Source organism: Crocodylus siamensis, chromosome 1 (genome assembly GCF_052110815.1).
Source record: "Crocodylus siamensis isolate JL-2025a chromosome 1, ASM5211081v1, whole genome shotgun sequence".
Classification (NCBI taxonomy): domain Eukaryota; kingdom Metazoa; phylum Chordata; order Crocodylia; family Crocodylidae; genus Crocodylus; species Crocodylus siamensis.
The window spans coordinates 377,287,884-377,315,547 of NC_143395.1; the positions used below are offsets into that span (position 1 = coordinate 377,287,884).

At 44.5% G+C, this 27,664-nt stretch overlaps 1 protein-coding gene across 4 annotated transcripts in view; it reads right to left on the bottom strand.

Moving 5' to 3' along the window:
- The window catches only part of FRY (FRY microtubule binding protein), a 447,808-nt gene that overhangs the window by 214,129 nt on the left and 206,015 nt on the right, over positions 1 to 27,664 (bottom strand). For all 4 annotated transcript variants that reach the window (XM_090027939.1, XM_090027923.1, XM_090027916.1 and 1 more), the window contains 8 exons: positions 17,572 to 17,711; positions 14,768 to 14,858; positions 13,963 to 14,042; positions 13,761 to 13,841; positions 10,419 to 10,587; positions 7,927 to 8,019; positions 7,739 to 7,837; positions 3,548 to 3,649 (listed from right to left, as the gene is read on the bottom strand). In XM_090027939.1, the coding sequence (XP_089884065.1) occupies positions 3,548 to 3,649; positions 7,739 to 7,837; positions 7,927 to 8,019; positions 10,419 to 10,587; positions 13,761 to 13,841; positions 13,963 to 14,042; positions 14,768 to 14,858; positions 17,572 to 17,711 (855 nt within the window). The remainder of the gene's footprint in view (positions 1 to 3,547; positions 3,650 to 7,738; positions 7,838 to 7,926; positions 8,020 to 10,418; positions 10,588 to 13,760; positions 13,842 to 13,962; positions 14,043 to 14,767; positions 14,859 to 17,571; positions 17,712 to 27,664) is intronic.

Genomic DNA, 27,664 nt, shown 5'->3' on the forward strand with positions numbered 1-27,664 from the left:
TATCATTAGTGCCCTCGTTTCATTTCGCAGCTGTTTCAAAGCCTTTTGTTCCGTTTTGATTTTGCTGTTTCAAGCTTGAAATGCATCTAAACAACTTTGAGATGAAACACCTGGCAAAATTTTGCACAGCCCTAATAAAAGCCTCTGTTTTTCAGCATCCAGCTGAAAATCCAGCATGGGGGTCAGATCCGGCCCTTGGGACTCCCCAGTTAACACTGCCACTGCTCATCCTGCTGATAAATTTACAAACCTGTGGGGAGCCCTGTAGGCCAGATCTGGAGCATGCAGTAGCATTTTATGGTCCGTCTAGCTCTTCTACTGCACAGCTCTGTAGAATGTTTAAAATCTAGCTAAAAACCTTAACTCAGGTGTGGTAAAACTAATTCAGATGTAGAAATGACTAACAGTAAAGTATTGGAGGCGCTATCAAGATGCTCAATCTGAATAAGAAATGTACATTTAATTAGAACAACTACAGGACAAATGACACAGTATCTTTTGACTATTTTTGCCTAGCTTGCTACATTTCCTTAAACTTAATATAAAATCTAGCAAATTAGTACACATTCCACTAGTTATATTGGTTTTTGTTTTGATCTTAAACTGAATAATATAGTACTAGCCTTCTAGGATATTAGTAAAGCTTCTAGTTTCTCTGTAACTGGAAAAAAGTTTTGTGTTGGATGTGATGATGCACAACACCATATGCACCCACCTTTTCAAAATCCTAGATCCACCCATGCTTGTATACTTAATCTGTATTCTTACTTAATTTCATTATTTCTGTTATATTAATTATTACGGGTGCATAAAGCTTTGGTCACCAGTTCAATTTGGAGAGGATTCATGTTGATTCAGCAGCTGAATCATCAAATCCAAATTGATCAGGAGATCCATTAAAAGCTCCAAATCAATTTGAAGCATCCAAATTGATTTAAAAAAGATTCAGAAAAAGATTTGGTGATTCGGAAAAGGTGGTCTTGTGGGGAAACCAACTGAGAAGCGGGAGGGGGAAAAGAGGAGGGGAAAGACTGCTTTGATATTGACATCTGTAGCTAGCCAGTGACTGTGATCTTTCCGTGAGTTCCCTTCCAATCATAGTGCTCTGGGAAAGGGACACAGAAACAGCATATAAGGCTCTGTGTGAAGCCTTTCAGTTCCTTTTGTGAACTGTCTGGAAGCAACAGCGTGTGAAAGGTATTGGCTGCAGCAGCTGGCTTCCTAGTCAGCCTCTTCACTCTTTTGCTAGCCTCTCTTCTTGGAAAGGATTGGATACACCTTTCCAATATATTACAGATAGAAGATATAGTAAACACAAAAAAGATATAGTAAGCAGATAGAAGAAGATATATTGCACAGAGAAGATATATTACACACACACACACACACACTTTCCAGCACAGCAAACTTTATGAAGCGTGCTGGAAAGGCAGGTGCCAGGTCTTCTGTCAGGGGAGCAAGAGGGGCTGGAGGGGGTAAAAGAGAGCTGCAAGTTCCCCCCTGCCCAAACTTAGACGCAGCGTCTTCCCCAGCAGCCATGAGGCTTCTGCAGCTAATGGGAGCAAGAAGGTGGGAACAAGACCTGTTCCTGCACCTGCCCCACCTCCACTAACACCAGAAATAGCCACCAGCACCAGCATGACAGTCTTCTCCACCCTAATTTCAGCTCCCAGCGTGAGCCTCCCAGTGCCAGAGGAAGAGCTGGATCTGGAAGCAGGGGATCTGACTGCCATAGCCAGGGAAATTCTGAGGAAGGAGGGGAAGCTCCCCTACAGGCAAGTCCCTTCTGGAAGGCACTTTGGAGGAGGTTGTGGGAGCAGGTGGCTCATGTTCCCCTGATGTTGTGCAAGCCTGATGAGGAGGGGAATGAGGCAGGATCCCTACCCTCAACCAAGAAGGAGAGGAGGTAGTGTATTGTGGGATCATTTTGAGTTGGCAAATGATCCCAGGTATACTACCTGCCAGCACTGCTGAAGGCAGATCAGCCGGGGCAAGGAGGTGAAACACTTCACTACCACAGCGATGCTGCTGCATCTCGGGAGACAGCCCCCCTTGCCTTTGCTTCTCTTTAGCCTGGCACCAGTGCAAGCATGCCCAAAAAAGAAGTCCCTCTCTCACTCTAAAGCCCCTGTCCCCACAAAGCAGAGGCAGGCTACTCTGGAGTGGTGAGGGAAAGCCACAGACAAAGTGGGGCGTGTTGCAAGGACAAGCAAGATCACCCAGAGCATTGGGGAGATGCTTGCTCTGGATGGCCAGCCATTCTTCTTTGTTGAGTGTCTAGGGTTCAGGCGGCTCATGGCTTTCTACCCTGTTCTTCTACTTCCAACTGTGGGATGTCAGAGGACAGAGTAGCCAGTGCAGTCCTCCAAAGACAACAGAGGTATTTCAGGAAGCACTTCAAAAGGAAGAATTTCAAAGATGATCCTCATTTTTAATGATTATTTTCAAAGTGCTTCAGCCATTTTTGAAGTGCTTCTTCACCTGTTAATGTCTGTATGTTTGCTCTTTGGAGAGCTTCAAAGGTATATGGAATACTTCAGATACTACATCTTTCTAGGGCCTGAGTCACTATAAGTATTTTATCACAAGACCTATCTTCCTTTCCTCTTTATCTCAATAAACGATGACATAACTTTCATACATCTTGAATTTTGTTCACTGTTTAACAAATTATCATAATTTTAACATATGCAGTGTATCACTGCAGGCTAGAGAGGTTGAGAAAATGTATAGAATCTGTTTCTTTGAGAAAATACATTTCTGCCAGGTAAATTTATGAGAATTTTTTAGTTCTTTAAAAATTGGAAGAAAACTGTATGTACTAATTGTCTGCAAAATGACAACAGCTTTCAAATAGTTAACAACTAGTGTGGGAATGATTTTTTCTCAATTTTAGAATTGTTTTCTCTTCCATTTTCTTTAGTTCTTCTAAATAAAACTTTTGGGCAGATGTTCTCAAAGCATTTCTATATGGATTGTGTTTTATCAAAATTGTTTTGCAATCCACACCCTTCTCAGTTACAATCATGTAACAACAACAGTTGCTAATACAGAAAGAGAAAGTAATATCAGAAAAATATGCAGTTAAATTGTAAAGTCTTTAATGAGATTTAACAGATTGAGAACAAAGAGGAGTCAATACCATGTGACCATCCAGTTTTTTAAAAACCAGCAGCAAATTCTTAGAAAACCCTACCTGAGTGAAGGAAATAAAATAGGACAGCATTTAGCAGATTTCTTCTGCCACTTCATTCCCTGCCAACAATTTAAGTCTCTCCCACCTGAATCTCTAATATTTAGAGTGCCTGGTTCAGGCCTGTTTCCTCTAAGAAAGATACAGTAAATTCAGAGTAGAGACAGGAACTTTTTCATGGACAAAATCTTGCACAGTTAAATACCTTTTTATTATAACCACTGGCAAGACATAAAATTATGCATTGGTTTAAATATTATCAATAATCCATAACAATCCTGTAAAACTGATTTGTAGCAGACCCACAATAAATAGTGTGCTGGCAAAGTATTCCAAAAGAATTAAGACACTGACCTTGAGATTGGATAGGCAGTTATTGAGGAAAATATGCCATCTGTTTAAAAAGAACTGCTTCTGACTGACACAAAGCAGGCACGTTACCAAAGGATACAAAGCCTAAATAGGAAGAAGATGATACAGAATTATTTGTATGCCAACAAAACATGAACCTAATTTAACAGTAGAATCACTGTAAATTTACAGTCCTGCCACCCCTGTGCTATGCGGTATGCACAAGCCAACATAAACATGTTATTCAATAGCATAATTTAAAAGGAATGTTTCTCTAAAGCTGTTATGAATTTTTATGGATTACTTCGTGTAAATGTAGAATTACATTTGCACTAAAAACAATGAAATGCCTAAGTACTATTATAAGAGCCTAAAAGACGGGCCAAAATTTTGCAACCACACAGGGCTAATTTCTCTGCCAGTTAACTTGCAGTAGCTTGGGAAAAACTGCACTGTACTATATTCAGCAACAGAAACCCCATAGCTCATTGTGGTTGTCAGTTTTGAGAAGAACTAACTCCCGTCAAAATCTGCAGCCATGAAATTTATTTGGAAAGCTGTCAAATTCCATGGGCACATGCTTTAAATTATGGCCAGAACATAAGCCTTCTGGAGTTTACATCATGTAGGGTAGCTATTGAAAATGAAGAAACAGACAATACACCAGATAAAAACTCAAACAATGTAAGCTGTTTTTTTGTTTTTGGTCTATATCTATTTTTAATCAATATTTGGCAGTAGCACTGCAAATGAGAGGCTACAGATATTATGCTAAAATCTGGGATACTGATTTTGACATGGGTCTCGCTGTTCCAGTGCCTCATTTATTTCAGTTCTGGTATGAATACAGCCAGAACTGAAATCAGGCCTATGAAAACTAATGAAACAAAGAAGACAAATTTTTCCATGTTAAAAAGATGACACTTAAGCTCCATCTACATGTTGCACAGGGGCTAGAGACAGACATTACACATAAGCCAGTTTAAGTGATCAGAAACTGGTTTAAAACGGTAACAGAACAGATGTTCAGTGCATATAAACCAGTTTGAGACTGGCTGAAAACAGTTTGAGATAAACCTGATTGAATGCAGTTATCAGACTTAACTGATTTGGCTCAAATCATTTTATGCAATGTCTGTCCCAGACCCCTTGCTGGTTTAAGTTAAATCAGATTCCCCCAGCATCCCAGCATGCTCTCTGGGCTGGGTGAGGCTCTCTGCTCTACATCAGGGCTGGCCCCTCCTCTCTGCTTCATGGCTGCAGCTTATGCAGAGACTTGTAAGCACAGAGTGTCTGCCTGCTCCCCCACTTTCCCTCCCCACTCTGTGCGAATCAGGCCTTTCACCCATTCCTCCCTCACAGACACCTCAGCATTAGCTAGCAGACCACATGCTGGCTACCTCTGAGCTGTGGCACACAGGATGAAGACAGATGTTGCAGAGCACTTAGGTGCCCTGCTCCTTTGAAGAGTGGAAACTGCTAGGGAAAGAGCCCTGGCGGAGAGTGGGGAGCCCCAGCTGCTGGTTACCAGGGCAGCCAGAGTGAGCTAGTGGCCCACATTTGCCAGCAGTCAGCTGACCAGAAGTGGCAGGGCCTGGCTCACATATAAACCCCAGGGCTGAGGCCAGGATGGCAGTTCCCTGCCAGCAGCCAAGGGGGAATGAGCTCTCCCAGAGCAACCAAAGGGGAGAGGCCGGACTGCAGGTACAGCCTCTGATACTGGTGAGGGACAGAGCACCCCTGGTGTGGCTTGAATGATGTTATAGCCGGGAGGCTTGAATTTATATTATAGCCCAGGGGCTTGTGTTTTGTTTGCTGTTTAAGACCAGTGGTTTGGGTGAGGCTATTAGGGAATGGAGGAGGCCTCATAGGGGACCCATGGCAGCATGGGGACCCCGGTGCCAGAGAGAGCGCGGCATTTGGGGTGCACCGACCCTGGCGCCAGAGAGGGTGCGACACTTTGCAGGGCTGTGGAGAGCCCAGGCTCCAGTGGGGGGGTGGGGCGAGACAGGGCTGCGGAGGGCCCGAGCGCCAGTGAGGCGCAGCGTGAGACAGGGCTGCGGAGGGCCTGAGGAGGACCGGGGGCCAAACTGTAATAAGACCCAGACCGAACAATGTCAGTTCCATTTGCAAGGCTTGAGGTGTGGTAAAGGGAGGGTTGGAGCCACGCATAGCCCATAAGGCTAGGGTGCCCCAAAACACCCATTGCAGAACAGGACCCACAAGGGGTCCAGGAGCCCACGGGGTTAGAGAGTACAGCAAAACCATGTCCAAGACGGCATAAAGGCAGCCTCCCTATTATATATTTACCATCAAAGACGTGGTGGGCAAGAATCGAGGGTGCCCATTGGGCGAACTTGGCATGGTAAGGGGGCCTTAGGGAGATCAAGGCCATCCTGCAGGATCCCATGCCTGCATTTCTGGGATGTCTGTCTGGTTACAAAACTGATTTAGCCTAGCCAGGTTAGACTAACCTTCAAAGATTGAATCAATTTAGGCTTAGGCTTTTTGAATGTCTGTCCCTAGCCTTACTGTGTGATTATTATTAAGAAGTTAATCATGCCTTAAGTGATCACGTGGCCACATGTTCATTAATTTAATGGTGTGATAGAGGAATATGTTGATTGAAGCTCCTAACTGGGGGGCCCATATGCACCCCAGAGCCTGGGAGTTCCCAGCTGATGCTGGTTGTCAGACTTGGGAATAAATCTCCCTTTGGTTGGGAGTCCTAAGAGCTGACAGGGTTCCCAGCACAGGGGTGCCCCATGCACCCCCTGTGGGTTGGAGAGCACAGCTGATGTGGTCTTTCAAGCTGTGGGGTGCTTCATGTACCTTTGTGGCTGGGAGACCACATCAGCTGTGGTCTCCTTGACACAGGGACCCCTGGGGCTAGGAGTCTGGGTCAGCAGATAGGGCTCCCAGGTGGAGGAGTGCATAGTGTGCCCCAGCAGCTGGGAGCTGTTAGCTGAGGGACCTCCCAGCTGCAGAAGCTTGAATCTTGGTGGTGAAGAGGGAGCCTAGGATCAGGCTCCCCCTGCAGCTGCAATAAGGCATGATGGGATCTGGTCACAATCCCACAGTCATGCATGGCAGGAGGCACATCTGTGTGGATCGCATATTAGATCCCATCATGCCTTTACCTGAATGTGCAGAGGGGCCCTATATCTTCCACACAAGAATATAGTAGCCAGGGAGCAATTCAGGTTTCTTCACAGTTGGCTTCCTCATCAGCCTGAACAAAATCATTCCTGTGGTAGATGAATAGCTGTCTTCAGGATACTTGACTGTATAAAGACTCTAGTAGTCCCCAGAACACAAATCTTATAGTAAAAGCATACCCCCTAAACCATAAAGAAATATACATTCTTGTTTAAAGAACAGCATTAGACCATCACCCAGAAATACTTGCTGCACTTAGCACTGCCAGTTGCTTGCCATTTTCTTCCTCTTCTTTGAAATGCTTGAACTCTAACTACCCTCTTCATGTAATGTATTCCATTTTGTAACTTTAACGCATTTGCCCTTCAGTTTGGTATTTGTAGGAAAGTGTTCAGACAGAAAAGTCCCAGTTGTGCAACCATTACATAAGCCAAGTATATTTACTCTGAGTAGTCCTACCACCATCTATAGAATTGTTTGCTTACTACTCTGTGTGAGGATCGAAGAAAAGGATTTTGCTTGCTGTCATTTCCACAAAGTTTTATTCGCATAATAGAACTGAATACAGACACAGTGAAATCCTGAATTCATTCAATCAACCTACAAAGAATTGTTGACTCTGGTGGAGTTAGGCCTTCACTCAGAGGATAGTTATTTTGGCTGTCCTCTGGAATTGGATGGGGACTGGAGGCATACATATATGGCAGGTGGTGCAATTGTGGGCCATGGTGCACCCCATTAGTTCTCACCTGACAGTAACTCTGCTCTTTTTTCTGCTTCATGATAATAGTCACAATAGCTGCTGGTAGGGAAAAGGTAACCACTTTATAACCAGAAACTCAGATCTCAAGGTATCGGGTAAAGTCAGAATAACTTGGATAAAATAAACATGGATATCTTTTAAGAATACGAATATCTACTTTTGAAATAACATTTTGTTGTATGTGGAGGCAGATCCATAACTCTTTAGAGATTCTTGCCTACAGAGATCTCTGACAAAGAAATGTTATCTTCAGCTTACTCAGGTTTACTAACCAGTGAGTGCTTCTTTCGTGAAGAAAGCTCAAGTGTTGTATCATACAGGCTTTCAACAAAGTTCCTCAGACAGGGGACATTCACTTCATTCTTAACAGCCTGAAAAAAAGATTTAATGTTATATATTAATTTAATATTGGCTTTTCCAATTTGAAAAATAACAAAATAATGCAAATACACAAACTTACAGCAGCAACAGGGACAAGAATTTCAACAAACAGTCCTGCTAATGCATGTTTGATATCTTTGTCTTTCACTTCAAGGAAATAATGTGCACATTCCTGGAAGAAAACCAATGAGAAGAAAAAAAATTGCATATCAGCTGGAATAAGGACATCTGAATGCTAGGTAAAAGCACAGTGTGATAAGTATTATTTCCTATTGTGCAAATCCTGCAAACATTTGATCAATTGATTAAGGAAAGGTTATATACTCTCAAATAGCTATGATCCCGAGGCAGACCTAGGAGAGAATTGTTGCTCTTAGAATCACAATTTAGTGTCAGGGTCAAAGAGCCTGGGTAGTATGTAAGGAGGGTTCTTACTATCTTTTTCTCCCTTTCAAGAACATGCAAATAAAATTATGCCATAGATCATTATAGTCTAATTATATGATCTAAGGACCATATCCTATTCCACCACTAACTATGTTGTACTTACATGTCTCAGTGTAATCCTATTCAACCCTGCTCAAGTTCATGAAAAACTTAAGCGTAAACTGAAAATTGTACAACGAAACACATCAAATAGGGCTGATTTTCATACAAATACTTAAAATATGTTATAATACATATGTACTGGGAGCTTGGCATTGAGCTGGGCTCTCAGGCTAAGTACAGATGTTCAAAAAGCCCCTGGAGGAAAGTGCTCTAATTATCACACTTTTCTTAAAGCTGTATAAATTAGATGTTCCATGTTCCAACAGAACAGATATGTGGTTGGGGTGGGGGAGAGGTCTTGATGCCTGCCTGCAGCTGGCCAAGGCCAGCAGATGGAGCACTGCTGCATGCCTCCTAGGAGGCTGCTGGAGCAGCCCCCCACTAGCCCTGCCTCCCTTGTGGTTCAGGGTGGTTGCCCCCAACTGCAAAAGCCCCTCCACGCTTGCTAGTTGGGGTCACTGGAGGGGCTGGGCCAGGCAGGGGGTTCCTTCCCCCCTCGACCACAGTTCCAGGCCGCTGGCTGTCCCTGTCAAGAGGCTGGGGTGGGGGGAAAGGGACCCCCCCCACCAGGTTGGCTCCCCTACAGATTGCAAGCTGAAGTCTTTGGGAGGTGCTGGGTCTGGTCCCCATGGGGTGGGGGTGGGGGTGGCTCCCTTTTTCCCTGCCCCAGGCTCTTGACAATGGCAGCCATCAGCTGCAGGAGAGGCAGCCCAGCTTTGCGTTTCCCCACACCAGGAACTGGAGCTAGGGGTAGGGAGCCCTGTCACTGCACAGACCCATCCTGGCTATGCCAAAGACCCCAGCTAACAAGCTATAGAGGGGGGGCTGTGGTGGTGGGGAGGGCTCCCTTTGCCCTCGCCCTAGCCTCTTGACAATGGCAGCCAGCAGCTGCAGCAGATTTGCCCAGACCTGCACGTTGTTATGCTGGGAACTGGCACCAGGAGGGGGGAAGGTAGCCCCACCCCCCTGCCATACAGACCTGGACTGACCCCTCAACCTGGGCTGACCTCCCAATTAGGGGTTTACAACACAGAATATAACGTTAAAGCAATCAATTCTGTGCATCATGTAGTGGATAATAATCCCTTAATATGCAAGTTATATATTAAGAGGGAAACTTAACTTTAATCTCAGTGTTTCATGTTCAGAGATAAAAATCACACACTACAACACAAAATAGTGATAATTTTGCTTCAGACTGACATTTCATTGCATAATACTTGTTTTATATTTGTGCTGGCTTGATCAGCTGATCCTTCTCCAAAAGAAAAACAATGCAAACCTTGAAAAGTGGACTTCTCTTATAGACATCAATGCAAGAATAAATAGATTAAGAACAAAACTGACTGGAACTGCTCCCTGCAGATTAAATCAGAGCTGTCAGGACATGCAGCTTTGCTCACTGTGTGTGCTTTTTGCTTGACTGACAACTCGCAAACTGGCTGCATTCCAATAAGCAGAGCCTTACTGGAACTTCCTGGGGGCTGGTGTGTGTGTGTGTGTGTGTGTGTGTGTGTGTGTGTGTGTGTGTGTGTGTGTGTGTGTGTGTGTGTGTGTGTGTGTGTGTGTGTGTGTGTGTGTGTGTACACGCGCATGTGCATATGCGTATGTCCACCCCTTGAAAATTGTGGATAACTTAAAGAAATAATATCCTTCTTAACAGTACTCCACACAGGTATACTGATTATGTCTGCAGTCAGGAATAAGAGGCTAAGTACAGGTGTTCAAGAAGCCCGCAGCAAAGGTGCTCTAACTTTTGAGCTTTGCTCTAACTGCCCTCATTTAGGTCAGGTGGAAGCAGAACACGTTACCCTTTGGGGGAGCAGGAACTCAGAGCCTGCCTGCTGGACCTGAGCGCAGCAGATGGAGGGGCTCTCATACACCTCCAAGCATGCCGTGCAAGCTCCCTAGGCTGCTGAAGACTCCCAGAGTCCCCCCTGACTGGCTGGTGAGGACATCACAGCTGCCCACCTGGACCTGATGTGGCAGTGACTCATCATAACATGTACCAGCGAATGTTACCTGCATAAACTGAAGAGAGGCTTCAAAGTCCTCCACAGGATACATCTTAATGCGAAAGAATTTCATTCCCATTATTAGACTGATAATGCTTTGAACCACATAAGGGCTTTGCTCTTTATGTCGCAACTCTTTTAATTCTGCCATGAATTTTTTCTTCACAGCAGGAAATCTAAGGAATCAGATTGGTGAGTTACAAAACAATAGGCTGGCAGTAATATTTAACATGTATTACAAGGTGCCTAAAAAAAAAAACAATAAAAGAATTCTGTTTTAAATCATCATTTGAGCTTTAGCATACCTTACTAGATGTCTTTCTACTTGGCATTTGTGTTGTCCGTTGGGATTGCCCTACAATATTATCCATCTCTCTAACCCCTTCATTAAGTTGCAGTATCTTTATGACTAAAGATCACTGAACATGACTCCCTTGCTGCCTGTAAACATTAAAGATGGGCTGAAAGGATGGGATGACTGAATGCAATGCAAACCACTTTCCTTTATCTTAAAGGCAGGCTGCACTACTTCCTACCCAGCACAAGCTTAGAATATGAGAGTAAAGTATAGAGTCCAAGCTCCTGATATTGCTGTGTATCTAATAAGCTTTCCAAGTCATTCTGCATTAGTGTTCTTTCATATATACAATCTAACTCTAGCATAAATTAGTCCTCCTACATGTTTTGGAATTCAGGATAAAAGACATTTTATTGTAAGCATTTGCAATATTTACAAAGGGAAAAGTTTAAATGATAAACATAAAAATATTCAGCTAGGTTTTAGATTCTAGCTTTAAGGTTCTCTTGCTAGCTGTTACAATGTCATTGAATCTTAGGTACTGTAGTTAATTTATTTTACAAATATAAGAAAATACTATGGATTCTCATGTACCATGGTGTAGTAATGGTAATCGGGTCAAAACTATCTCATGTTGAAAACGAATTTAGATAGTGTCTGTGTAGAGATGCTCTGTTTACCAGGGTGCCCCTTGGAATAATCAGGAACAATGGCAACAAGCTAATAGAGAGTAGATTAGGGTTGGATATCAGGAAGAACTTCTAGGGTTGCCAGAATCTGGAATGGGCTTCCAAGGGTGGTGGAGCTCTCCCCTACTTTGGGGGTCTTTAAGAGGAGACCGGACAAGCACCTGGCTGGAGTCACATGACCCCAGCACTTTTTCCTGCCATGGGCAGGGGGTCAGACTTGATGATCCATTGAAGTCCTTTCTGACCCTAGCATCTATGAATCTAAGACTGCTGCCAAATGTTTCCTAGACTGAGGTCATCAAGACACCATTCTGTTTCAGCTTTAGCAAATAATTTAGAATGTTAGGTATGGATGCTTCACATGGTACTCTGCTTTAGTTTCTTGCTGCTCATCATGGTCCATCTCCAATTGTAGTTTTGGATGGTAGAGAGAGACAGAAGGGGAAAAGTCATCTTTTCAAGAATTATTGAAATCTTCAGAAATCATCCAGCTGTAGTATGCCAGGTGCCAAACTATTAGCTCAGGTCACTAACTACTAGCACTGTGCAACATTTCACCTGGTGTTTTGTTTTAAGGCTGCTATGGATGAAATGTAGAAACAGTTTTGACGAAACTAAATGGGACAGTGCTTTTGAAATGAAATGAAACTCGAAACAAAACACTGTTCTGTCAAAATAACAAAACAGAAGTCAAAGCAGAATGGTGCTGTTTTGCACAGCCATACTAACTATTTTTTTGTTTGGGGATGGTGAGGAGAACATAATAGGGCTCCCCCCATGGCTACTGTCTGGAGCATAATCTTGAACATGTCCTCGTGTTCTGGAAACAGGTTGGTGGCAGGGGTGGATTGAGAAGGGGTGCAGGGCTTGCTTTTGCATCTCCCTTCAAACGTGCGTTGCATAAACACTGAGCTCTCTGAGCTTACCAGCTTGTCCATGCAGGTCTAAACTCCAAGGGATGAATGCTGATACTTCTCCCTCTACTTTCCTCTGCCATTCAGTTGTGGGCAAGGGGATGGGTGTGGGGGTAAGCAGAGCAGTGGTAGCATTCACCTTTTGGGTTCTGAATAAGCTTTTGGTTGTCCTATAAATATCATCTCCTTTGCATGCATCTTCTGTGCCAACTCCTTAGTAAGCTTTTTTTGGGGACCACTCAAGTTGTGAAGTCTTGGTGGAAAGGTCAAGCTGTGAAGGAGAGAGCTCTAAATCCTTCTTCCTTCTACCTCTTCCAGTGGGATTTCTTGTTTGTGTTGGTGAACTTGTACACCAGAGTGATGAAGGCACTCTACAGGAAAAGGAGCCCATGCTCACACATTTCAATTCCAATGAGGCATGTCTGGGCATGATTTTGGGTCTATATAGATATGTGTCCAGACTAAAATCTACAGTCAACTTAAAGAACACCATTTGAAATGATTTCATGAACAAAATAAGAGAGAAAATCTTTGAATACAAAAAAAGAGAATGGGATGAGCACTTTTCTGCTTGTTGTATTATTGTTCTGCTTATTACCAAATGGAATTCTGAACTGAACTGGAAATTGAAGTCTGAAAGCAGATAACCCAGGGAGGAAAGAGAAAACATTAAATAGAAGAAATTACAGGGTAGATGATAGAGAGAGAAAGGAATGAAAATATCTTCAGGGAGAATGGCATACAATGGTCCTATGTTACTCTGTAGGTATCTATGACTCTTTTCAGCAGTTACATGATTTTATTGTCCTTACTCGCCCATAAAATCTCTCTGGGAACTGCCATTTCCATCATTCTTTTTGTGATGTAGGTTCCAGTCCTCCAAACACCAAGTATAGAGTTTCTTTCATGAATAGCCCTATTGACTCCACCACAAAAAACAATTTACTAGAAAACGATAACATAAAGAATAGACTGAAAAAAATAATATTAATAAAACAATATAAGGGAAAAATAGGTAAAAAGAGGAATGTAAAACCAAAAAAAGAAGAAACATAGGATTTTTAAATGTTATTAAATTAAACTGAATTGTATTTTACTTCATTCCCAGTTAACGTTCCTCTGACTGTTTTTTAAAGAAGTGATAGCAGGTCCAAAAATGATCCTTGTGAGTTCTGCATTTATGTTCATGTATTGTGGTTTTGTTACTCTATCTATAACAATTGCACCAGATAAATTTAGTTCTACATTAAAATAATCACAAACAGGCTAAAAAAATGTTTCTGTGACCAGGTAATGGGTCATTTTTAGCTCAGTCACGCTAATTAGGTGAAGTGATTTATTCCCATAGTTCCTTTAAAGAAATCCAGAATATCAGACTATCCATGCTTCTAGAATGATAAAAGGGAAATCTCTCAGGCTGTTTTAGACATTGCATTAAGTATACTTACTTAGCTTGTGCTAGCACACCTATTACTTCTGCATATAGATCTGCAACAATATGCATGTTTCCAGTGTTAGGACCAAGATACCTAGCAAGAAATAAATCAGATAGATGAGACAGCATGCTGCCTCTAACAAGTAAAAGTAAACAAGTCAACAAGCAATTCTTTCAGAATTTTTTTTTTGTGGGATTATGGGAAAGAACCTTACCCTTCTTTATATTTAAAGTGCTTGAAAGCCAAGTTAATAACATCATGTACCAAACTGTCTATTACAGGATGAAGTGGAATCTGAAAATATAAAATAAAGGACAACTGACAATAAGTATGAAAGCATAGGCTTCATACCTTAGAGTTAATATTACTTCTGGATATCATCCTTGCGCAAATATTATACCAGCTGAAAACTGGGCCAGTCATATAAAGATGGCTTAGTACCGAAAACAAATATTTCATTTCTGAAAACACGGCAAAATGAAGTCTGTATTAACGATGAATTTAGTTTCCGTAAGGGTGACAGGAAGACAGCAATAAGTAAAGAAGACATTTAACAGTCATTTTTGCCTTAAACTGTTTAGGCCAGTAGTTAACAATATTTTAAGGCTGCAGGCCAGACTGACCCAGTTAAGATCTGAGATGGGCAGGTGGCTGAGTGCTAGGACACAGCCACTGCCACCTCTTTCCCCAGTAGTGAGATAGGCAAAGCACCTGCAGCCACCACTTTCCCTCCCCTGCAATGACAGGGGAAGAGCGCCTGCAGCTGGCAGTTCTCCCCATGATGGCAGGGGAAAGCAACTGCTGCTGGACCTCCCCCACTGCTGAATGCTACCAAAGCCCCATGTCTGCTAGCCGGATCAAATGGTTTTGCAGGCTGGATCCAGCTCACAGGCCATAGGTTCCCAAGCCTTGGTTTAGGCTACAAACAGAAATGAACAATTTGAACATCAGTGTGAGAGATAAAACAATGCGTATCTTCAAACATTTACCATATTATGAATAATTTGAGGATCATCTACCTGTTTCAAAACTTCTATTAGTACTAATGAAAAAATGAAATCGATAGCCAGATCTCTTCTTTCCATTAAATAGTCTCGCTGTTGTTCATCACTGCAAAATCAAAACAAGAAATACACTTGTAATGAGAATATCTGCCAATATTACAGTACAACAAGATGAATAAAATGGGTTACATTTTTGTTTTTTTAAAACTATAAATTTAAGTGAAAAGAAAGGGAAGTGCATTGGCAGTTGCTTAAAACCTATCACACACAGCCCAGTTACTGACCTATTATCAGATGTCAGTATGCTCTTCCTTTCATTTCCTCCCTCCCTTTTTACCTACAGAAGCTAAAATGGGACTGATTCACTTCCTATAACTTATTTTTATGTTTCTGTTATAATTCAGCAATGGTTAAACTGAATTCCACTTGGTAGTTTTTATATTTTGATTTCTCTATGATTGTTGAATTTATTAATTTAACAATCAGTTTTTAAGTAGAAACAGTAGCCTTGCTGGTTTAGTCAGAAATTAGCTCAGACTGTTTTTTTTTTTAATTAGGAGGCAAAGTTAAATTACCAAATCCACATTTAGCTCCTTCTTTGATTTTCAACCGCGTTGCTCCCCAGTAAAATAAAATGCCTAAGTCAGACTCCTCAAACCATATTTAGACAGTGAAATCAGAGGCTGATTTTCTGAAGAATGAATAGTAGGAGGTACTTGACTTTATACATTAAGTTTTGAAAATTTTGGCGTCAACATTTACTTAAGGTTGTATTACTGTTTACTGTGTCGTACTGACTACAGGTCTATAATAAACAAGTGGGCAACAAAACTGCGCAAAAAGAAAATGGTGAAAGAATTTTAGTCAGTGAACAAAATTGGACTTGCAAAAAGAAGCTCAATCAATGTATCAAAGATCATTAGAAAAGATTTGCTTGATGTGGTGACATTTTATTTCATTTTCTTATTCTATCCTGATTGAATAAAACTAGAAAAAAGCATCAAAAGCATGACATAATAGTGATAATTGTTTTTGCTTCCACTACAATTAAGTTCTATTAATTTAATTATATTTATTAATTTCAATTATTCTATAAATTGGCAAGAATAAAGAAAATCTTCAAGCTGGCATAGTAGTCTCATACCAAAAATATCTCACACCAAAATATGTGTGTCAGGTATTTGTAGAAGTAGCTTTACAGTCTTCTCCATAAATAAGTTCATAATTTGAAAAAAACATTTTTTCAGCTATATGGAATGGGGTGGAGAGATACTTAGAATATCTGGAAGCATTAAAGGGATTTCTTCCAACTTGCATTTAAGTGGCAGTTACTATACAGCTGTTCAACCCACCATGAGCAGCTTAACTATCCACTTTACAGGACAAATATGGGACTAAACAAGTAACTGAAATATTGGGCAACTATGAAGAGAGCAAAAAGACCAAGTTAATGTCATTTTTTATTTGAGGATAATTATTTAAATAAACAGTGGAGGCATCAGCTGTCTTCGCTGTGCTGAATTTTAACATTAAAACTGGTTGAGAATCCATAACAATACAGTGCCCTCTCCCTTTACCATTATATACTAGGAGACAGATCCTATTCAAACTTTTAGGTATCTAATTGGACTAATGGGCCTAAATATGATTTTCCTCCACTCTTGATGAAACACAAGTGCATTGCTGCAGACAGCTTAAAAAATGGCCAATAGGGTGAAAATCAGGTTAAGATGTTTCAAAACAGAGAATCTTCTGTAACGTCTGTCTGCACTGCCTGCCAGCCTGTCACTGTTTTCAGAATGGGAGGGGGGATGGTTTGGGGTTTTTTTAGTCCCTACTAGAGGGTGGGGCGGGGGTGTACTACAACCCCCTGAGGCAGGGGCTGTGGGGCTCCAATACATCCCCAGCCCACCCTCCAGAGCTGGCTGGGGAACCCCTAGAATGAGCTCCCTCTGCTCCCTTTCCTCCCTCCCATTCTGAAACAGGGACAGACTGGGAGTGAGATGGGGAGGTTGCTAGAGGAAACCACTCCACCTGCAGGAAATCACTCCAGCTCTCCCCTGGAACCAACAGTGAACTTCTGTTTGTTCCAGGAGATTGTTGTAACTCAGAATAATTTTTTGGTGACGAAGCAGCAGGTTAAATCTACAAAAGCCTTGGTCAGTGAAGTGGTGGGAAATTATTCTTATTACATTGCCTGGGATAAGAGTAAGGCAGACAAAGACAATTTCTAAAAAAACCCACTATTTAAATGCAGTCACAAAATTCCACATGGCGGTGAAAACAAATGCTGTGGTTGACATGGTTTTTTCCAAGTACATTATATTAATTCTAGGAATATTGAATTCCTTTATAATAACTTGATACGGTAAAATTTAGGATTAAACATGAAAGTGAATGACTGGGTAACTATGAAATAAGCAAAAAGTCTAAGTTAGCACCAACTTTATTTGATCTGGGACAAGAGTTCTAATAATATGATGTGAAGAATAAGATGAAAAATTAAGAGACTATGGATTTTTTTTATAGATAAGTATTATTCTTACCTAAGAATTTTGACTGTGTATTTAGATACAGATGCATTTAGATATTCTTACCCAAGAATCTAGACAGATGTACACAGAAATTTTAATTTTCTCTTTAGGTTAAAAAGTGATTATTCAAGGTCAAGAGTTTATTATTTTATCTTCTTGAAATTCCAGTTGTCCAAAATTCCAGTGCTCTGAAGCCAGTCAAAACAACAGGAATGCTTCAATGTAATACATTTAATGTATCTTAAAAACCATCAATAATGGTTAAAAGCTTATTCAAGAGCATACCTTTTAGATTTGGTGCTTGTTCTTGGTCTATATTCATGAGATTCATCTTCAATGCCATTTTGTCTTTTATACCAATCAAACAAAGTGCGAAGAATAGAGGGTAAGCAATACTCTGAAAGGGAGCTCATTGAGCTTATTACCTAGTGGGTAAAACAAAATAATTCAAATACTATACAGGCATTATCTTCTCCTTTCCTTTAATATTTCATTCAAAGGCTAAACTTGCTCATTTTTGTTATATCTCTGTTCTGAAGTTTTGATCATGTATCACAAGCAATAATTCAGTATTTTTTATCACCATACCCTTATAAAAAGAAATATAATTATGTCTTCATGTCTATAGTGCTTTTTCATGTCTATAGTGCATTGAAAACACTAACTGCAGCTTTAAATGCAAGAAAAAATCTACCCAAGTTTTTTAATATGCTGACTGACATAATACCTGAGCATATTAAAAGGTAAAGCAACACATATATTTTACATATTGATGAAGGCACTCTGTCTCCAAGCCAGGAAAGCAAAGAAACAACTGTTCATATGTGCATAGTCCACTGAATTATTGGGACTACTCATCTGCTTGAAGTTAAGAATCTAGTTAATTTTCTTCAGGGTAGTGATACAAAGATTGGAGATCAAGGAGTCAAAGAATTGTTGTAGCTGAGGTGCTCCAGGAAAGGGTCCTTTTGAGATCTATTTTATTAGACCAACTATATAGTTGGGAGAGATACTACTGAAAGTTGGTATGCAGATACTATAGCTTGGTATAGTATAAGGAGACCTCCAATAACACAATATTAGAGTAGTCTAATTACACTGAAGTCCGGAAACATAAGCCTTCAAAAAGCTCTTTTAGGAGATAGATGATTTGTCAGCTCAAAATGCTAATTATTAATAATACAGGATGCTCTCAAAGTACAGCTTAGACAATTTTATCTTATTTTCTAAAGCATGACAAACTTATTTCTACAAAGCTTGTTAATTATGAATAATAAAATAATGCTGGTTGGGCCAAAGCATGAAACACATGCTCGGGCTAAGAGAGATGGGGCCAGAAACAGAAAGCAGGCTATGAGATGGAAGCTGCAACAGAGTGAGTGAGTGAGTAGCCCAGAGAGACCCTCAAGGAGCCCAGAGGGGTGATGAAAGATCAGAGCAGGTAGGCCTGCAGTGGTCCTGGAGAATAACCTAAAACTACACCCTCCTGGGTTTGGATGGCATGGTAGGGCTACCTGTGGCAGGACAGTTTCCAGGAAATGGCACACCAATGCCTCCCTACTGAAAGGCAAGTATGGGGCAAGAAAGCCTCAGCCCCCACTGCCTTGCGGGTGGCCCTGTGGAAGGGAAAGGCTAGGGGAGTACATTCTAAGAGAAAAGCACCAGGCTTGGGTGGAAGCACAGGGACCAGGAGAGCCCAAGGCCCAAAGCCTGAGAGAGTGAGGCCTGGGCAACAACACAGGGTCCAATGCCTGTAACAGAGAGAGGAGGCCTAGTGGGAGGCCAGAATGAGAGTGAGGTTCAGGTATGTCAACAGATGTCTGAGGCCTGAGTGGGCCGTAGGCTGAGAGTGGGGTCCAGGCATCAAGCCCTGAGGCCCCAGTGGATGGGCGGAGTAGTTACCCCAGTGAGGGGACAGAGTGTGAGGGGCTAGGAGCCTAATGAGAGGCAAGATGCCCACAGCATGTGTGGGAGTTGAGGCCCCAGTGAGGGGGCATGTGGCCAAGGCATGTCTGAGGACACCTGAGGCCAAGTTTGGGCCACAGGCTGGATGTGGCCCAGCAATGGGGCTGGGGGAGTAATCGTGGAAGTGAATTTTGGATGCCAGCTGCGAGACATGGTACACAGTAAAGGGAAGGTTGGAGCTGTGTATTACGGCCTTGGCATCAGGGCATTAAATGGGCAGCCTCCCATACTTTCCATCTGGTTTAGATACATGAAGGCATGGCAAGTGAGTCAGGGCAGACTGCCTTAGACAGGTGGGTGGGCCGACATTGTGCCTGGCGCCAGGGATGGCCCCATCACATCATGTTTCTCAGGCCTCTAATCATTTTTGCTCTTCTATGTTGGACTCCTTCTCATTTTCCCATATCTTTCTTGAAGTCAGGGACCAAACACTGGGTATAGTTTTCTAAGCGAGATCTCATCAGTGCTCAACATCTTGGTAGCTGCTTGGTATGCAGGGTGTCTCCTGGCTTGCTTCTTTTCCAGTGAAGAAAATAACTTCCCTACTTAAAGTATGCACCCCAGTTTTGATAGGCAAAGGTGTACACTGTATGTGAAAGAACATGGTAATATATTATTGGCCGCCTTTGCAGCAAGAACATACTGTTAGTTCAGCTTTAGCTTATGCTCCAGTATAACCCCCACTTCCTTTTCTGTATGACCACAGTCTAGCCACTTATTCTGTACTTGTCTTAACTGAATTTCATTCCACTGATTCCAAACCATTTCTCCAGTTTACTAAAGTTGTTCTCAACCCTAATTCTACCCTCCAACATGTCTGCAATACCACCCAACTTGGTGTTGTCTGAAAATTTGCTATACATGTACTTCTTCAACTCAATAATGAAGATATTAAACAATATCGGACCCAGGACAGACCCCTGTTAAAGCTGCTTCACTCTACAAAACTAATTAACTATTGATTTGGCTAGGGAGGGAGAGCATGAATGAGAGTGAACGTGATTCTATAACATAGTGGTTAAGGTCTTCTCCTGGGAGAAGAGCATCTCAGATTCCAGTCCTGTGTCTGTTCAGAATATAACATAAAATACTGTTCTTTTTTATTAAAGAAAGGACATAGATACTTTACTCAGGAAAGTTAAAAAATGGAGGAAGATGCCTTCTGTATTCCAAAATACAAGGCACTGACAGACACGGAGGAAACCCTTCCCCCCCTCAATCCCAAACGTACTCTACCAAAGCAGCAGCCCATTACTTCAACCCGGCTCTTTAGTGTTTGTAAAGATTGGGCACAAAAGCGGGGATTTTTGGCGATTTAGCTAAAGCTGAATCAATCAGCTATTAGATAAAAGTGCCAAAAAAGCCTCACTAAAGTGTCCAATTTCTATAGATGTCGGGAAAGCCGGGTGCAACTAAGGCAGTGCCTCTTCTGGGCATGTGCTGGGCTTTGCGCAGGAGCACACTGAGTTTAAAGAAAAGTACCATTTTTTTTGCCATGTCTGCAAATAGCCATACTGACTAAGCCCCAGAAAGAGGCTGACTTTAAGGCACCCATATGTCCTTAGTGTTTTTAGGGTGCTGACAGATGTTCAGCTCCCTGCTTCAACTCATGCTGCTTCACAAAAAGCACCATGAATTACAGCAACTCCCCTGACCAAAAAGAGGTTTGCTGTTGGGTCCAGGAGTAGGGGATCAAGCTCCACCTTGGAACTGATCCAGCAGAGAGAGGCTGCCTAGCTGCAGCCGCTCTCCCCTAGCCCCACCCCCACTCCCAGTTCCGATGCTGTCTGCAGGATGGAAGGTGGGGAGAAGAGAGGGAAGAGTAAGCAGGAGGGGGAGTGGGATGGGGGGCTGTGAGATTCATAGATTTCATAGATTTCATAGACATCAGGGCTGGAAGGGACCTCGGGAGATCATCGAGTCCAGCCCCCTGCCCAAAGGGCAGGAAGTCAGCTGGGGTCATAGGATCCCAGCAAGATAAGCATCCAATTTACTCTTGAAGGTGTTCAGTGTAGGTGCTTGAACCACCTCCGCTGGCACACTGTTCCAGACCTTGGGGGCTTGGACAGTGAAGAAATTCTTCCTTATGTCCAGCCTGAAACGGTCTTGCAGGAGTTTGTGACCGTTCGACCTTGTCATCCCCTGGGGCGCTCTGGTGAACAAACGTTCCCCCAGATCCTGGTGGTCACCCCTGATAAACTTATAGGTGGCCATCAGATCACCCCTGAGCCTGCGCTTTTCTAGGCTAAAGAGTCCCATGGCTCTCAGCCTATCATCGTACAATCTGTTTTCCTGACCTCTGATCATTCGCGTGGCTCTCCTCTGGACTCTCTCAAGCTTCTCCACATCCTTTTTGAATTGTGGAGCCCAAAACTGGACGCAGTACTCCAGCTGCGGCCTCACCAAGGCCGAGTACAAGGGGAGAATGATGTCCCGGGATTTGCTCGAAAAGCATCTATGGATGCAAGCCAGCATTTTGGTCGCTTTATTAGCCGCAGCATCGCATTGCAGGCTCATGTTCATCTTGTGGTCAATGATGACCCCCAAGTCTCTTTCTTCTGTAGTGCTATCCAACGTAGCACTGCCAAACCTATAAGGATGCTGCAGGTTTTTCCTCCCAAGGTGGAGAACCTTGCATTTTTCGGTGTTAAACACCATCAGGTTCTCATCTGCCCATTTGCTGAGCTTGTCCAGGTCAGTCTGGATCACCCGCCTATCTTCTGGTGTGGATGCTTTGCTCCAAAGTTTGGTGTCATCAGCGAACTTGGCCAGTCCACTCCTAACTCCAATGTCCACATCATTAATGAAGATGTTGAACAGTATGGGTCCAAGGACAGAACCTTGAGGGACCCCACTGGTCACAGGGCACCACGATGAGTGACTGCAATCAATTACAACCCTATGGGTCCGACCACGGAGCCAATTTCCCAGCCAGCGGATCGTGGTGGAGCCAAGGCCGCAACTGGCCAGTTTGGCCAGGAGGTGATCATGGGATACCAGATCAAAAGCTTTTTTGAAGTCAAGATATATGACATCAATCTCTTCTCCCTCGTCCAGGTGATAGGTCACCCGGTCATAGAAGGAAATGAGATTGGTCAAACAAGACCTACCCGCAACAAACCCATGCTGGCTATCCCTTAGAATGTTAGCCTGGGCCAGTCCGTCAAGGATGGCCTCCTTAATAAACTTTTCTAAGATCTTCCCCAGGATAGAAGTCAGGCTGATGGGCCTGTAGTTAGCCGGATCCACTCTCCTCCCTTTCTTGAAGATCGGCACCACATTGGCCTTCTTCCAGTCTTCCGGCACTACACCAGAGCGCCAGGAGTTTTCAAAGATCCGTGCCAGGGCCTGGGCTATGATGCTCACCAGCTCCTTGAGTACCCTGGGGTGCAGATTATCAGGGCCGGCTGACTTGAAGGTATCCAGATTCTCAAGATGTTCCTTCACGAGGTCAGCATTGATGGAGGGTAGGGGATCCCCATCACCTGGATCTCCCTGTCCCATAGCAGGCATGGGTGTCATATGGGACTGATGAAAGACTGACGCAAAGTACCTATTTAATAGGTTGGCTTTTTCCTGGGCGTCAGTTGTCAGTTGCCCCATCTGCTTTAGCAGGGGTCCAACGTTGCCCTTGCTTTTCCTCCAGCTCCCCACATATCTGAAAAAGGACTTTTTATTGTCCTTGATGCTTGAAGCTAGTTGGAGTTCAGTTGCAGCCTTGGCTTTCCTGGTTTGCTCCCTGCAGGACCGGCCCAGCGCAGAATAATTCTCCTTGGAGGTGAATCCCATCCTCCATCCTTCGTAGGCTTTCCTTTTTAGCCGCAGGAGGTCCGCTAGGTCCCTGGAGAGCCAGGAGGGCTGCTGTGCCTTCTTGCTGCCTTTCCTCCATGTTGGAATAGATTTAGCTTGTGCCTTGAGGATTGCTTCCTTGAGAAGCAACCACTCTTCTTGAACTCCCATCTCCCTGGGGTCACGGTCCCTGAGGGCCTGACCGACAAGCCTCTTGAGCTTGTCAAAGTCGGCTTTTCTGAAGTCAAGGACTTCTGTGTTGCTGACTGACTTGCCAGCTTTACGGCAGATGGTGAAGGTGATCAGCTCGTGGTCGCTGTCACCCAGCTTCCCATCGATCACTAGGTCGCCGATTGGGTTGTGCCCCGTAGCCAGTACCAGGTCGGGCAGCGCTTTGCCTCTCGTTGGCCCACAGACTTCTTGAGTCAGGTAGAGGTCATCCACACACGAGAGAAAGCTTTGCGACCGCTCGGATTTTGCTGAGTGATCTTCCCACGAGATGTCCGGGTAATTGAAGTCACCCATGACAACCGAGGTCCTGGAGCAAGTGGCCTCAGTCAGTTCCCGGGCGAACTCCTGGTCAAGCTCAGGACTTTGAGTGGGAGGTCTGTAGTAGACTCCCACCGTTGTGTCCCCTGTGCCGTATTCCCCACGAATTTTTACCCAGAGGGTCTCTAGCTGTCCATGCTGGTCGCCAACATCAGCTTGCAGGGTCATGTAACTTTCCTTCACATAGAGAGCTACACCACCGCCCCTTTTGTCAACACGATCCCTCCTGTACAGGGTATAGCCCTCTATACTCATGGGTGGAGTCCCACCAGGTCTCCGTTATCCCAATGACGTCATAATTCTTTGCACTGAGAAGGAGGACGAGCATGTTTGTTGCCCATGCTCCTGGCATTAGTGTACAGGCAGGCAAGTGTCCCTTGGGGGCTCTTGCCTTGCCCACAGATTGTGCCAGGGCTGGGGCAGGGGTGGGCTCCCTTAAGTGCCTTGGTCTGCTGGCTCTGCAAGGGTTGCTCAGCGGGCCAGCAGTGCCAGTCATCCCCCCATCCCCCAGCGGGCTTAGTTTAAAGCCCGGTGGAGCAAGTCAGACAGCCTGGCTGAGAAGAGCCTCCTCCCCAGGGGGGAGAGGTGGAGGCCATCTCTTCCCAGCAGCTCGCTGCCTCTCTCGCCAAAGAGCGGGCTCTGGTCATGGAAGCCAAAGCCTTCCCGATGACACCAGCTCCGCAGTCTTTGGTTCACTGCGTGGATCCTCCTCTCCCTCTTCAGCCCATAGCCTGAGACTGGGAGGATCGACGAAAACACCACCTGAGCTCCCAGACCCCTAAGCCCCAAATCCCTGTAGCGCCTCATGACCTGGCTGGGGGTGCTCCGAGCCGTGTCATTGGTGCCCACGTGAAAAAGGAGCATGGGGTAGTGGTCTGTGGGCTGGAGGAGCTCTGGGATCCTCTCCGCAATGTCTCGGATGTGGGCCCCTGGGAAGCAGCAGACTTCCCGGGCTAAGGGGTCGGGGCAGCAGATTGCCCCCTCAGTCCCCCGCAGGATGGAGTCTCCCACAACAAACACCTTTCGCTTTGTCTTGGGGAGAGTGGGGGCAGTAGCTGTGTTAGAGCCTGGGTTGCCTGCAGGAGCTGGCAACTCAGCAGGCTCTGCTGGAGCTGCAAGAGGTGCGAATCTGTTGCTAAGCTCTGGCGAGGGAGGGGCCTTGGTGGGGGCTTGACCCGGCCAGGCTCCAGGCAGCCGCCTCGTCCCAGGGAGCGAGGAGTTAACCCCTTCCCACCACGAGCCCATTTACCTCTGGTTGTGCTGGGGGTCGGCAGGGGGCTCTGCGGCTGCTGAGGGGGTGTCTGGGGGGCTTTGGGGGAGTGGAGGCTGCCTCTCCTTCAGCTCAGGATGGACAAACCTCAGCCTGGAGCTCCCTCCCCCTTCCTTCCCCCCACTCCAATCCCACAGACAGCATCAATCACGCAGAGAGATTGACAGAAGTTAATGAAGGCACTCTGCTTTGGAGCACCTTCATAGCTAGGGACAGACATAAGTGGTCAGAAACTGGTTTAAACCTGTAACAGAACAGATGTTCAGCACACATAAACCAGTTTGAAAATGTCTGAAACTGTTTTGAGATAAACCTGGTTGAATGTAGTATCAAACTTAACTGATTCGGGTCAAACCAGTTTATGCAATGTCTGTCCCAGACTCCTTCCTGCTTTAAATTAAATCTGAGTCCCTCAGAATCCCAGATGCTTTGCTGGGTGGGGCTCTGCTCTCTGCTCCAGCCCAGCAGGTCTGGTCCCACCCCTCTGCTTCCTAGCTGCAGCTCCTGCTTGGCTTCCTGTCTGCCTGGCTTCCTCCTGCTTTCCTCGCACCCCCACCACTCCCATCTCAAGCAGGGGTTCCTCCCTCCCCTCTGCCTTTCATAGGCACCTCTCAGTGTTAGCTAGCATACCACATGCTGGCTACATCTATGCTGTGGGAGATGGGACAAAGGCAAACAGCACAGTAGCTCAGGGCTCCTTGAAGCTGATCAACAGGTAGCTGGTAATGTCCCTCCCTTGGAAAAAGTCGTTTAAGAAGAGCTTGAACTAATGAGTGATCCTTTGTTTTGATAATGGGGTGATAAATGCTGTGTAAATCCCTGCTGACACCCTTGCTGGTTGGAGAGGGGACAGGGAACCCCTCCCTAATCAGAGTGTCCTGCCAGGGCCTGACCAGGAACCCCTCAGCTCAGTATTGTGGAAGGGATTGAAGGCTGCTCCAGCGGCCCCCCAGCTTCTAACCTGAGCCACTGCAGGCATATGCCTGCATTTTTTTAGTCCAGAGGGGATGTCTGTACAATTACAAACTGATTCAGCCTGGTTAGGTTAAATTAACCTGAAAAGATTGAATCAATTCAGGCTCTGGCTTTTTGAATGTCTGTCCCTAGCCCATCTGAACCCTCATTACATGAGGGTTAATTTGTCATGCAATCAGGCACTTTTAAAGTGCTCTGCAGCTGTGCACTTCTGTCAGGATATGGTTGTAGAATGCTTTAGGGGGCTGATCATGCAACAAAAGTCACTTCTGTCAGTGCTGTTTGGAGTGTTTATACATGTGATCCAGGTAAGGGGGGGCACTTTAATTAGAGTAGCTCCAAGAGCCACTCTAATTAAAGCACCTGGAGCATCTCATGTATCAACATCCCCACACTTAAAACTGGTGGTGGGGTGCTTTATCTAAAGTTCAAATTAACTTTAGATAAAGTGTCCCCACTGCCATTTTTAAACATGGGAATGCTGATACGAGACACTGGAGGCTGCTGAAGCACTGTAATTACCACATTTCAGCAGACTCATTTACAGTGTGTTGGAGCAGCCTTTCTGCTTGTGTAAAGGTGCCTTTACTGTCTCTTTTATGCAGTTCCCCCCCATGTGTGTTAGCTGTTCTGAAATGCATTCTGAGCTTCCTATCTTGATTCGTTATATAGTAGGGCTGTGCGAAGCTTCGGGTACTGATTCAAGTTGGAGGAGATTTGGCAGTTGAATCTCTGAATCCAAATAGAATCAGGAGACCACTAACATGATCTGAAACAATTCGGAAAAGATTCAGAGAGCTTTGGAGATTTGGGCAGTCCCCACTTGCCGCTGCAGGGAACTGGTTTCTGACTCCATGCCGGTAAATGGGGGGTGGGGTTGGAGGAGGGGGGAGGAGACCATGGGGGGACCCCCACTAGGCTCCATCCTCTGCCTGCTCCCCCAGCTCCACTGAGCGCCCCGACCTCCGCCCGCTCTCCCAACCTCATCAATGGCTGCCCCACCCAGCCCCAGCATCGCTGCTCGTTAAAAAAAAAAAAAGCCCCTCACTCACCGGCTGCTGCCAGGTGGAGGAGTGATCCCTCCTGCCCCCACTGCATGGGGGGCTCTGCCACGAGTCCCCATCCCACACCTGCTGGACACTGGAACCAGGTGGAGCAGCCATTGACACATTGACAGGGCTTGGAGAGCAGGCGGGGGATGGGGCCTGTTTGATTTGGAGATTTGACTGATTCAGTGGCAGCTGAATCAATTCAGAACAGTGATTCGAATCACCAGATTGAATTACTATCCCCTGAACTGGCCAAATCCAAAGTGAATACTAGTCGCTTTGCACAGGCCTATTATATAGCAGTGTAGGATCCTAACTTAGAACTGTAGATTCTAGTACAAAGGCCAGATGCTAAGTATGGTCTAGGCCCAAGTCCCTGTTCCAAATATCTCAGAATATAACCATCCAAATGCAAATGCAGGAGAAGAGTTCAAATATGAGAAAAGTCTGGCACATCACCACTGAAAAAGAAGGTAAATAAGTTTTGTGGAAGAAGTGACTTTAATGAGGGCTACAGAGCAGGAGTGTCAAATATATGGTCCACAGGCCAGATCTGGCCTGCAGAGGTGTGTCATCTGACTCATGGGGCTCTTGAGAAGACTAGGAATTTAGGGTTATGGTGAGTGGGGATGGGTCCCACCACCAAATTCAGAATATAGAGCCCTGCTGGGAACATGTGTTAGTGACAGGGGATGAGAGCCAATTGAATTAACTCCTGTGACTCCCTGATGCCACTTGCTCCACTGTTGGAGGTGGGTCTGGATTTGACCCGTGAGTAACT